Raw genomic sequence first — 13,218 nt, forward strand, 5'->3', positions numbered from 1 at the left:
GGTGTTTCCAAAGAGATGAGTTATTCACTTCCCAAATTGTTTACCCTGTTTAATCAAAAACAAAATTAGGCAATCAACTTTACCAGAAAGAGAAGAATCTAATTACATATTTGGGGAGATCAAATAAGATATGTAAATCACCTCAATTTCTAAATACTTAAACATAATTGGCACAGGATAATATATCTAGACCTTACAGTTTGCATAGTGTTCCTGGGATAATGAAAGAATAAACTGACACTGATTTCTAAATCGCCCTGAGGTTTTTATAAGTTAGGGAAATAAAAGAATAAAATCTAAAAGCTAAAGAAGAGGAATAGGAAGATAGCATTTGTAGGAAACCACTACACAAATACTGAAATATATTGACTTGTCACATTTGACAGAATCATATCTAATTTTTCTAATTAAATATCCAAGCCAATTATAGTGAATCATCATTTCCCAAATCCTATTCTGAGCACTAGATAGGTCAAAGAGGAAGGAACTATTGTATATCAGAAATGACATCTCACATGTACCTTTTGCTTTATTTTCTTTCTGTAAACCCTTAATTTTATCTATATAGAAATAGAGCTAGAGGGAAAAATGAGACTGAGGACATTTCTGTTTTTAATTCATTGAAATGCAAGATCTAAAAGATACGACCCTTACTCTGGATTGAAGTCAATTATAGCTATCTCCTAGGCCTAGAATCAATTTTTAAAATTATGTTCATAACACCATTTTGGGGATCCCTAGAACAGAATCTCCTTATACACATTAGTGTTTGGGTGATTTTTTTTGTAATTATGTTGCTAAAGGCCACTACCAGGTGTAATAATTTTGATGGTATTAGCCCATTTGAAAGGACTAGGTCTACATAAATAGCAAATGACAGTGGTCAGTTTATTCTTATGTGACCTGGCCCTGTCAGCTCTCTCACTGTTCAACTTTATTCAGTTCTGATTATACCATAAAACTATTTTATTCTCTCATACTTTGCCATCTGCCTATCAGACAAGTATGTTCTTGCAGCATACCAAAACATAAATCAAAAAAGTGTTTGGTGGGCATGAAAACTGTTTTTGGAGTTTCTTGAGGGAAATTTCTATGAAGCTGTGGAACGTTTTCAGAGTACAAAAGAATTTTCTGCTGGTAAACTTTAATAGTTGAGAACAAACATAAGTCACTGGGCAAAGATGCATCCATGTTTTCCACCAAAAGATGGCATCAGCTGTCACAGAAAGCTATTTTAGTCCAGGCAATGCTTACAAACATGATTAACCTTATCATGTCAAATAAGCACAAAAGATAGTATTGAAAATATTAAGAAGGACAGTAATATAATTACAATAAAAATTAAAATCAATTTTAAAACTTCAAAGTAGAAAAACACAGTAAATGTTATATTTGGGATGAGATCAGTTTTTCTGCAGCAGGAACAATTCTGAAGGCCTGAGTACGTTGCATGGAGGCACAGCCAGAGGATTGTGCCTGTACAAATTAGCAGATGAGGAAAAGCTAATTGGCAAATGGAAAAGTTGTGGGTCATAACTAAACAATAAGCATCTCTACCATTTGCCTTTTAATTTCATGTTAATTCATAAAAAAGCAGAAATTTTGAGAACTTAAAATGCCCTGAAACATTAGCCACAACCTTTGTAGGACAGTAGTCATTACTCCAGAGCTATATTCTTGCTCTCCTGGAGCTTACTAATAGGGAAGACAAAAAGTAAATGCAAAAACAAAAGAAATGCCAATAGAGATCAATGCTGTGAAGAAAATAGAGTGTGGAGATGGGATGGTGAGGGCTTCTTTCATGAGCAGGGAGAGCTTTATTGAACTGAGACCTGAATGACTGGAGTAAGCTAGAGAAAGTCACATGAAGAATGAGGGTCCCAGCATTCCTGGCAAACAGGACAAATACCAAAGGTACATATTGCTATGGGAAACAACCCTAGCTTGTATGAGAAACAAAAACACGGCTGTCCAACTGGAGAATAGTAAGGCAGAGGGAGAGTGGAGGCACAGACCAGATCATATTAGGACCCTGGTGGCTCTGTGGGTAAGCATTTGGATTCTCTGAGTTTGAATTTTGGGAGAGCCATGTTTGCAAGTTGATGTCAGCAAGTTAGCTTGTTTTCTAAAACTAGAATAATATAATGCTCATTATAGGATGTTTGGAAATTATAGAAATATATAAAGAAAGTAAAAGTATCATTTAAAAAACACAGAATCCATCCTGTAAGTTACAGACCTTGAACAGAGAGCACATTTTGTATGTTTTGTAAGAGAAAAAAATATTTGCCACGATATATGCAAAATGTGCTAGTTAAAAAAGGTTTTTTTTACTTGCTTTAAAAAGAACTCCTAGAAATTTTTTCAAGAAATTATTGCTTAATGAAAGTGTGTCATTGATTTAAACAGTATTTTAAAAATCCAAGTAGAATTATAATAGAACATTGTTTCTTTTCAGGTTTGCAGATTTTATCAGGGGTATGCTGAAACTAATTCTTCTCCTCCTGTTTTCTGGGGCTACACTGTCATCCACGTGGTTCACCCTGACCTGTTTGAACAGCATCACACACCTGCCTTTAACCACAGGTGAACACAGACTATTTTGAACTTTGAATAGATATTTTCAGATCACAAAAATATATAAACCCAGACAGTAGGAATTTTCCTTGTTAGAGATATAACGGAAATATAATAATTACTATAAAACTATAAAAATTCTAAAACTAATAAATATACAAAAAGGTCTCCCACGTCCAGACATCAGACTATCTTCCCATCTAAAAAGAGTCCAAGAATAACTAAAAATACTTTCATTGGTATTTTCACATGGAAAAGAAATGTAATCCTTAGCCTAAACTCATATAGCATGGAAAAGCCTATATTCTTTTAAAATTCATATCAGAGCATAATACAGAAATTTTTATCTTCTTTATAGCCATTACATCATTAAGCAGTAAGGAAAATGAACAGAGGCAAAAAGCTATGATGTTTGAAGTACATACCAGTAAAATTCTTTCTACACCTATAGGTTATTCAGTCTTCTTACACTATCAATACAAAACAAAACTTACTAGAAAATACCTTTAGGAAGTATATTACAGACAGCTTATTCAGCTCATCTAATTGACCTGAGATAATTTAATTTTTTTTTTTAATGTTTATTTATTTTTGAGACAGAGAGAGGCAGAGCATGAATGGGGAAGGAGGGTCAGAGAGAGAGGGAGACACAGAATCCAAAGCAGGCTCCAGGCTCTGAGCTGTCAGCACAGAGCCCAATGAGGGGCTCGAACTTATGGACCCTGAGATCATGACCTGAGCCGAAGTTGGATACTTAACTGACTGAGCCACCCAGGTGCCCCTGACCTGAAATATTTATAGTTGCTATTGCATTTTTTTGTCTTGTTTTATTTTAGAGAGAGCATGATCAGGGGAGAGGGGTTGGGGGGGCAGGGATGGTTAGGAGAGAGAGAGAGAGAGAGAGAGAGAGAGAGGGAGGGAGAAGGAGGAATGAATCTTAGGCTCCATGCTCAGCGCAGAACCCGACTTGGGGCTTGATCCCATGACCCTGGGATTATGACCTGAGCTGAAACTGAGAGCCAAATACTCAACCAACTGAGCCACCCAGGTGCCCCGCTATTGTGTTGTTATCAATACTGTCATTTGGGGGTCTATATTAGTTTACCATGGCCACTATAACAAGTTATCACAAATACAGTGGCTTAAAACAACACCACTTTATTGTCTTACATTTCTGTAAGTTAGAAGTCCAATGTGGGTCTCACTAGGCTAAAGTCAAAGTGTGGACAAACTCTAGACAAGGGAAGAATACACTATCTTGCCTTTTCTGACTTCCAGAGGCCACCCAGATTCCTGGATTCCCTTCCTCCATCTTTAAAGCCTGCCATGGGTCAAGTCCTTCTCACACAGCACTACCCGCACCTTTCTTCCAAGTCACATCTTCCTCTGAGGTCTAATCCTCTGCTCTTTTCTCTACTTTTAAGGATCCCTGTGATTATACTAAACCCACCCAGATAATTCAGGATAAGCTCTCAATTTTAAGGTCAACTGATTAGTAACCTTAATTCCATCTGCAGCCTTAATTGTATACGGACAAAAGGAACCTTTCTCTAATGGGAGTCCCCATGAAATACACATGCCATTGGTCAACAGGCCCCAATAGAGCCACTTCAGACTCTTGTTAACTCTTACCCATACAAGTGCTTATTACAGCAAAAATCCTACAATTTTATAGCCTACTTTGTAACAAAGAATCCTATATTCTACCTTTATAGCAAATAATCCCATAATAAACACATAATCCAGTAGGTGACTATCACTTACAAATGGAATAAAAAATCTGCATCTTGAGCAATCTTTTATTAAAAAAAAAAAAGAAAAAAGAAGTGGGGGTGCCTTCGTGGTTCAGTCGGTTAAGTGTCTGACTCCTGGTTTCCTCTCAAGTTATGATCTCACTGTTCATGAGTTCGGGCCCCATATTGGACTCTGTGCACTAGCACAGAGCCTGCTTGGGATTCTGTCTCTCCCTCTCTCTCTGCCCTTCCCCCACTCAACTCTCTCTGTCTCTTAAAATAAATAAACTTCAAAAAAATTTTAAAAAGGAAAAAACAATAACAGAGCCCTCATGGTCTATAAAATAATATGTCATAGTATCCCAATTTGGATTTCAGTGCTCTGTTATAAAAGGACCAGCAATTTATATATCAAAGGTATCAAATTCTTCAAAGACAGGCTTTGAACTCACAACCCTGCAATCAAGACCTGTGCTGAGATAGAGAGTCAGATGCTTGCTTAATGGACTGAGCCACCCTGGCACTCCAAAGACAGCCTTTATTTTGGAGTTCCTACCACTTCTACAGTGACACTTTTATAGGTTGCCCTATATCCATGACTACCAAACTACACCAGGCCAGCTTCCCTGGAGTTCCACAGCAAACTCAAAAGGCAACGTGGGTTATTTTAAATTTCTGCAGTCAAATGCTCTACCCCTGAGCTATACCCCCTAAATTTCTGAAGGAAACACAGAGATATTCCACATCTGTCAGACACTTTGTGAACCTCTAGTTCAAGAGAGTTCCCAGTTTCATCATTAGATCCTACTACATTCTTTTCGATGACATCACATCTCTGCGAAGTTAGGTTTTCTGCAGCTGCTGTGATAAAAAGCAAGTGCTGCACAAAAATCAGGACCAGGAAATGAGGGTGTCGATCTGATTGTAAGAGTTGATCCCAAGATTTGAGAAGGCATGCATTGCCCATCAGATGCACGCATCTCATTAGTAAGCAATTGTGGTTATTTGAGATATATATATGTATATCTCAAATATATATATTATATATATTATATATATTATATATAATATATATCTCATATATATTATAATATATATTATATATATTATATATATTATAATATATATATTATAATATATATATATTAGTAAGCAATTGTGGTTATTTGAGATATATATATATTTAAGGTCAACTGATTAGTTAAATTATATATATTAACATATATATAATATATGTTAAATTGTTTGGACCTAACTATGTAATTAACAGAATTGTTAGCTATTTCTTTTGGCCTTGGGGCACCATGAAAAAATTACTAAGGCACTAAGGGTGCTGCAAAGGAAGGTTTGGAAATCTCTGTTTTGTACCATCCTGCCAGGTATCCTTAACTTTAATTTTTATTGCTTTGCCTATAAAGCCCAGTTGTCCAGAGTAATAAGTTTTGGATACCGTGCACTTTTTTTATACTAACATACCTACATTAGGTTTTTGAGCAATTTTGGCAAGTATTTTGGGCCAGAATTTTTTGTTTTATTTTATTCTGGTATAATTTCATAATTTAGCAATTGCACAACATTCCGGTAGAATAGTTTTAGTTTACAACTCCTCATATAACATTACACTCAGATTTTTGTATGTATCTGTTAGATTTTTTAAGAACAAAGTTGTGAGTACATAATGAACACGTTTTTCCCTTGAATTAAGTGTAGAATAGTCATTATAAGATATTGCATTCATTAAATTTTATGTGTTTTCTGTTTAACATGATGAATTAACAGTTTTATCTCTGGGTGGTGGCAGTAAGAATGTTTCTTTTATTGCCTTCTTTTTTGTCTAGATTTGTAATAATGAGCATTTTTTTACTTTTATAATCAGAAAAAAGAAAGTATATATTTGAAAACTATACATCTTTTTAAATCTTAAGGGAAAATTGACATTATTGACCTTGGTCAGGACTGTGGTTTTCCCATCTGTCCTTGAAAACAATTATGTTGGACAGAAAGGAAAGCAGAATTCTAAATTAAATCAAAGGTTGAGTTTGTGTGGCCATCTTAACAACTGAATTTATAAATTCTACTGTTGTTTTCAATTGCAAGTGAGTTTTTGAATGTCACTTAGAAACTCCTGAAAGAAACTCCTGAAAGATGTGTTTTTAAATTAAAAGCACACTGTTGAAACCTAGACTTTTCAGTCCTTCTCTGAATGATCATAGTGGGATTTTTTTTCTTTCCTGATACCATTTAATAGTTACTTGAATGTGTGTCTTATCTCCCCTACCAATCACAAAATCTGGAGCATAGACTCGTGCCTTATAAATTCTGACACCCAACTCCCAACCCACTACCTAGCACTAGATCCTGACTAATGAGTGAATGAGTGAGTGAATGAATGAAGTGTACATTACCTCCATTTTTTTTAAGTTTATTTATTTATTTTGAGAGAGTGGGGAGGGGCAGAGATAGAGAATCCCAAGTAGGCTCCATACTGTCACTGTGGAGCCCCATGTGGGGCTCGATATCACACTTATCATGACCTGAGCCAGAATCAAGAGTTGGACACTTAACCTACTGAGCCAACCAGGCACCCCACCTGCATTTTGAATCTCAGTAGATATGACTTTTTGCAAATAATAGCAACTGTGGCCACTCTTTGTTATTCAGCACTAGCTGCAGAAAGGCAAAAGGGCACATTTTAGTGGAACAATGGAGAATTTGAATAAATCTGTCACAGATACTCTTACTGCCTTTGTAAAAATCTGACCTAATTCCTTCTAAGTAAAAGAGGTTTCATGAAAGGGAACTTACTACAAAATCTAATTATAGACACATCTAGACCTTTAGACTGATATTTAAAGCCAGTAATGGCAAATTCGTATTTCTTTTTTACCAGAGTCATTATTCTATTTTTAATGTGGAAAATATCTAGTCTTTTTACCATTTCCAGTAAATTTAGTATTCCTTTTGTTACTTTTAAATAACAGAGGACTCTACATGAAAAGTGTGAAAATATATGCATTGATTGTAATTACTGACTTAACAAATTAAAAGCTAGTTAATTTTGTTTAAGCCATGTTTAAAAGTGCTGTTACTGCTAAAACCTTCTGTTGCAATATTTTGTGGTCCACTGATCTTGATACTATTGTTGCCATCTCTATAGAAGAAAAACTGAATCATTCCATTCTATCTAAAGGTGCACTTTTTTTTTAATGTTTATTTATTTATGTGGTGAGAGAGAGAGCAATCGAAAGGTGGGGAAGAGGCAGAGAGAAAAGGAGAAAGACAATCCCAAGCAGGCTCCACACTGTCAGCGCAGAGCTTGATGTGGGGCTCAATCTCAGAACCCTGGGATCACGACCTGAGCCAAAATCAAGAGTTGGTGGCTTAACTGACTGAGCCACCGAGGTGCCCCATAAAAGTGCACCATTTTGATACGTGTACTTGCATATATACATCCCCTTGGAAGCTATCAGCAGTATGCTTTTATTTCCTTAAGGAGACTCAGTATTTATAATTGTGTTATATGTTTATTAATTGAAGTATCTTCAACAGGGCAAATAAATAAATTCATGACTAGATAATGTGAGTTTCAAAATCTTGAAGCTTATTCTATATACAAAGTTATGAAAATGCATTTCACCTTATCTGAAAAGTAGACATCTAGCCCCGTTTGCCACAACTCACACAGTCATTTTTCACTGAACAGATAAATGCTTTGAAAACGGCATTTTGAAAAATGTTAGCACTTTGGTGTTGAGTTTACTGAAACAATATAATTTGAGTTTTAGCAGAAGTGGCCTTGGGAGGTTCTTTATCTAATTCAAGTTACTGGAAGGCCTCAGTGGCGAAGTCAGACATAGATAGTGAGTGGGGAGTAAGGGGGAAAGATAAGCTTGACACGAGCCCCTTGACAATGATAGGTGACTACAAGCTGACTTCAAATGGTATTTGAAGAAAGAAAATATACTCGGTTGTATTGAAAGGCATGTGACATGTATAGGCTGGAGAGTGATCCTCTTAATATATTTTCATGTATCTTGCTTTTATTAAGATAATTATGTCCCACTTTAACAGCATGCAAAGAAATAAAAACATACATTTACCCCAAAATGGAGGGGAAATGAGAAAATTCAGAAAGGGATGATGAGCATGATTATAATATGCACACTTTTAAGGAAATTAGGGATTTTAAGGAAAGGTAGGTAAGTGACTTAATTATTCTTTCCAACTTTATGAACTAGAAGTGACTGTTACTCATGTTCATGACTCTGTGATCAAGAAGGAAAAAACAGAAGGTGGATTAAAGGAAGAAAATGGATTTGTGAAAAATCTTAAATGTAAGAGCCATGATATGCTGATAGACCTATTGAGCAAGATAATATAATGTTTATCCATGGAGATTTGCAAGAAGAGAAATGAGTCTGTAAACAGACTCTGTTTCTGAAAGATAGAGGGCTTGACCAGGTGATCAGTGTTCCGTGATGCAACTGTGCATTGCCTTCTATAGAACCGTAAGTAGTTCTTTGGGAACTTAAAAGTTGCTGATAAACCTATACCTGTACTACCTGATATAGTACAACCAATCTCTACCCTGGGCCCACTATTTCAAAGGGTTATTAGTTGTGCTTCATTTCTGCAAGATAACTACTTTGCCTTCCACCGTAAGAGACTCTAAACATAACTGTCAGCCTTTATAGGACTAACCTATGCCAACAAAGAGGCTAAACAAGGGACACAAATAAAATAATAACATAAATAAAGTCATTACTATTAATGAATATTGCAGCAAAATATGCCCTATACTTTTTTGAAACCACGGTTTCATGGACTGCATGTTTTAATCAGTGGCAGATCATGAAGGCCACAACAATCATTTTTAGGAAGAAAATCTGAGGCTGAGAAGAGAGGCACAGCTCAACAATATAGAAATGTTATATCAGTGTGTGTGTACATATGTATGTGTGTATCCCGTATATTCAACACACCTAAAACCCATGAACAAACATATTGTGAATGTTTACTGTTTCTCTTTACACATGTGTCTTTATTTCCTGAAGGAGTATTTTCAAATGCAATATCAAGGTTAATTTAGATTGTAGAAATATTTTTAATAAAGGTTTAATCTAATAATTCCCAGGTAGCTTTCCTAACTTTATCATAAAATAAAATTTAGTCAGTATGCATAATCATAAAATTTATCCAATAAAGTACATTAATAAGCCAACTCTTTAGGGAAATTTCTTGATTCTAATCTTTAAAAATTTTCATGATAAAAATTTATTGTATTTATTTCATAATCTTATTTCTTATTTATAATATTTCCTAATAAAACTGGAAAGAAATTCTGTATTATTCATATCTACTGAGAAGCAACTATGAAAGTTTTAGTTTTAGTTAGGCTCTCTACCTAAATTTATTTGTTATTGATCTGCTTAAATGAACCTCAGTTATCATCTGGTATAACTTATCATTCAATAAGTGAGTCTCTTTGCTTACAATCCAGAGATATGCCCATCTGACTGCAACTGGAATCCCGCCTGGATGAGGAAGCCATTCCCTGTCCCATTGTTTATCAGCTCTGGGTCCTGGGAAATTCTTCCTCCTATGGAGAGAGCTGATTTGGAGCAACACAGCCCACAGGGCAGGTCAGCTCCCTCCCTCTTCCACTGACACCCTCAAAACATTGTACCTGTCTTGTCTGGCTTTAGCCTTAATCTAAGCATCCACCAGTTCTCACAAGCTGCCCTCATCAAACATGGATTCCCAGCACTGACCACCACAATCAGTCTCTTCTAAACCTACCATACTTTGTCAGGGTTTTCCTTAAAACCTATTGCTAATAGATTTCAGCCCACTTTTCCTGCGTACTCAGCACCTGATAGTGGGGGCTATTGCTTCTCATGGTTAGACATAGCTTTTTTTTTTTTTTTTTTAAGAAAAAAGAATGAAGTATAATTATTTTCTTCACACTGTGCATATAAATGGCTACTAAGCCAATAGCTGTCGATCATATTCCTTTAGGTTAGGAGTCATTTGAGGATACAGCGTGTCCTATTTATTGTTGCAACATAGTGGCTTACAAAAAATAGGTGCCTGTTAAATGGTTTTGAAAAAAGGCTTATGTTTTCCCTATTAAATACCTAAACAATAATTTTTGAACCCATTTACATGTATCATGATTAAGGTTCATCTTCTTTGTAACTTTTTGGGTTTTTTATTTTGTCATCTAGCTTATTTATGTTCAGTCACTTCGAGCTTTTAGTGCTGAACACAGACTGGGGAAGCATGCTTTTTGTGTGAATACGATTGAATAAAAGAAATACCAAGTCTTGTTTGGGGTTTTGGGGGTTTTTGTTTTGTTTTGTTTTGTTTTTCAGTCTGACACAGTGGCTTCATGCTAGATTCTGTACACCTTAATTATATTATTTTTAGCAAAGCTAATTTACATTGTTTCCAAATAAGTCATTTTGACTTCCAGAACTTTCGTCACGTCATCTGTAAAATGCTTTACCTGCTTCAAAGGGTCGATAAGGTGATCAAATATAATATATTTGAAAACAGCTTTAAAAATGCCTTAAAAATTGGGGCACCTGGGTGGCGCAGTCGGTTAAGCGTCCGACTTCAGCCAGGTCACGATCTCGTGGTCCGTGAGTTCGAGCCCCGCGTTGGGCTCTGGGCTGATGGCTCAGAGCCTGGAGCCTGTTTCCGATTCTGTGTCTCCCTCTCTCTCTGCCCCTCGCCCATTCATGCTCTGTCTCTCTCTGTCCCAAAAATAAATAAATGTTGGAAAAAAAATAAAAAAAAATGCCTTAAAAATTATGTAAACCCAAGATTGAAAATTGTTTTGTTATTAATGATATCTTAAGAATCTCATTAAATGGTTGGGGCACCTGGGTGGCTTAGTCAGTTAAGCATCCGACTTTGGCTCAGGTCATAATCTTACTGTTCGTGAGTTCAAACCCCACGTCAGGCTCTGTGCTGACAGCTCAGAGCCTGAAGCTTACTTCGGATTCTGTGTCTTCCTCTCTCTCTCTGCCCCTCCCCTGCTCGTACTCTATCTCTCTCTCTCAAAAATAAATAAACATAATAATAATGAAAAAAAGAATCTCATTAAATGTTGAATGGGAATAGTTCTTACCTGAAATTTTGTGATTTATTTTATGACACCTAAGGTTTGAGTGTTTGGGTTACTAAAAATGTATTTATACGTAGTTTTATGTCCCTAAGGTTAACTGACAAGGTTAACCTTGTCCCTAAGGTTAACTGACTTGGTTTGCCATTGGGAGTACGAGTGGGGGAGGTAGTAGTTTCAGGGTTATGATCCAATTTGTGTTCTTGAAATACATCCATTGTAACTGTATTCTGTGTTGCACAGGACTTTGTTTTTTGCAGTTTGAATTGTGGGCCTGTGAAATTTTATTAACTTCTTTGAAAAAACTCTGCATCAGCATTGTATTTGTTCTGCCAAATTACCTTGACTTTTTAATTGAAAGGCAGTTTATTATAATTTTAGTATCATAAAAAGTCATAGAAATACTTAACAATTATGTAGTTTGAGCCCTCTCTGACAAGCAGGAAATTATCTTGTCTGCCTGACTTTTCGTAGATGACATTCACCCACTGGATCAGACAAACCAGTGTATAAAGATACTGTATCAGACTGTAAACTAAAAACTCAAATGAAAGTCAAATTCAAATCGGCTTCTACTTTGTGCATGTCCCAGAGCACTGGGGAGTATATGAATTCAGTCCTGACACAGCTACTTTTCCCCACTTTGATTATGAATGATCTTAATTTAACCCTTTCCTATGTAAACTATTTTGATCCTTTATGCAATAACAAGTGATTTCAGCACATCCATCCAGTGTAAAACAACCTCTTGGTCATCATTTTTATATAATAGAAGAAGCAAACCCCAAGAGTGAGAGAATTAAAGGAAAATACTTGCTTTTTCTTTAATTTTTTAATGTTTATTTTATTTTTGAGAGGGAGAGAGAGCGTGAGCGGGGGAGGGGCAGAGAGAGAGGGAGACACAGAATCGGAAGCAGGCTCCAGGCTCTGAGCTGTCAGCACAGAGACCGACACAGGGCTCGAACTTAGGAACCATGAGATCATGACCTGAGCTGAAGTTGGATGCTTAGCCGACTGAGCCACCAGGCACCCTGAAAATACTTGGCTTTTTGATTACTGGCCTCTGAAGTTATATTATACATCTCAGCTCGTCTATCCTACATGTAATAGGAATTCTTATAAAATGAAGTGAGAATATTTGTGTCAAGGATCCTGCACAAGGGCTGAGTTACGTGGCTCCCTAGTGTAGACATTAGGTCTAAGGGTCTTGCCACTCAGTGATAGCCATTTCTGAATCAGTGAGCTAAGAAACTTATATGGGGGGGCAGGTTGGATCAGCTGCTATTTCGTTAGTTTACAATACAGTTCTTTTTTTTTTAATTTTTTTTTAATGTTTGTTTATTTTTGAGACAGAGAGAGACAGAGCATGAATGGGGGAGGGGCAGAGAGAGAGGGAGACACAGAATCTGAAACAGGCTCCAGGCTCTGAGCCCCCAGCCCAGAGCCTGACATGGGGCTCGAACTCACAAACCGTGAGATCGTGACCTGAGCTGAAGTCGGACGCTCAACCGACTGAGCCACCCAGGCGCCCCCAGTTCTTTTGTTTTTAAATAGCTAAGATACGCACAAAGTAAATAATTCAAATTCACATAATAGGAAAAAGGTATAAAATGAAACATGTCTACCCTCCTGTGGCCTCCAGTTTTTCTCTTTAGAGGCAACCTTGTATGTCAGTTTCTTAGGTATTTGCCCAGAGAATTCTGTAAATTTACAAACAGCAGTGCGTGTGTTCTTTTTAAAAAGATAACACTCTTCACCTTTTTCACTTACGTACCTTAG

The 13,218-nt window shown here is 36.4% G+C and overlaps 1 protein-coding gene across 2 annotated transcripts in view; it reads left to right on the forward strand.

Annotated features, from left to right (window-relative positions):
* Positions 1-13,218, forward strand: part of SLC49A4 (solute carrier family 49 member 4) — a 78,666-nt gene that overhangs the window by 52,840 nt on the left and 12,608 nt on the right. Inside the window, exons 7-8 of one of the 2 annotated variants that reach the window (XM_045037024.1) lie at positions 2,459-2,586; positions 9,811-10,202. In XM_045037024.1, the coding sequence (XP_044892959.1) occupies positions 2,459-2,586; positions 9,811-9,977 (295 nt within the window). In that variant the 3' untranslated portion in view covers positions 9,978-10,202. Of the gene's footprint in view, positions 1-2,458; positions 2,587-9,810; positions 10,203-13,218 lie in introns of those variants that run through there. The other variant, XM_003991709.6, reaches the window with a different exon arrangement.

The sequence above is a fragment of the Felis catus genome, chromosome C2, assembly GCF_018350175.1.
Source record: "Felis catus isolate Fca126 chromosome C2, F.catus_Fca126_mat1.0, whole genome shotgun sequence".
Classification (NCBI taxonomy): Eukaryota; Metazoa; Chordata; class Mammalia; order Carnivora; family Felidae; genus Felis; species Felis catus.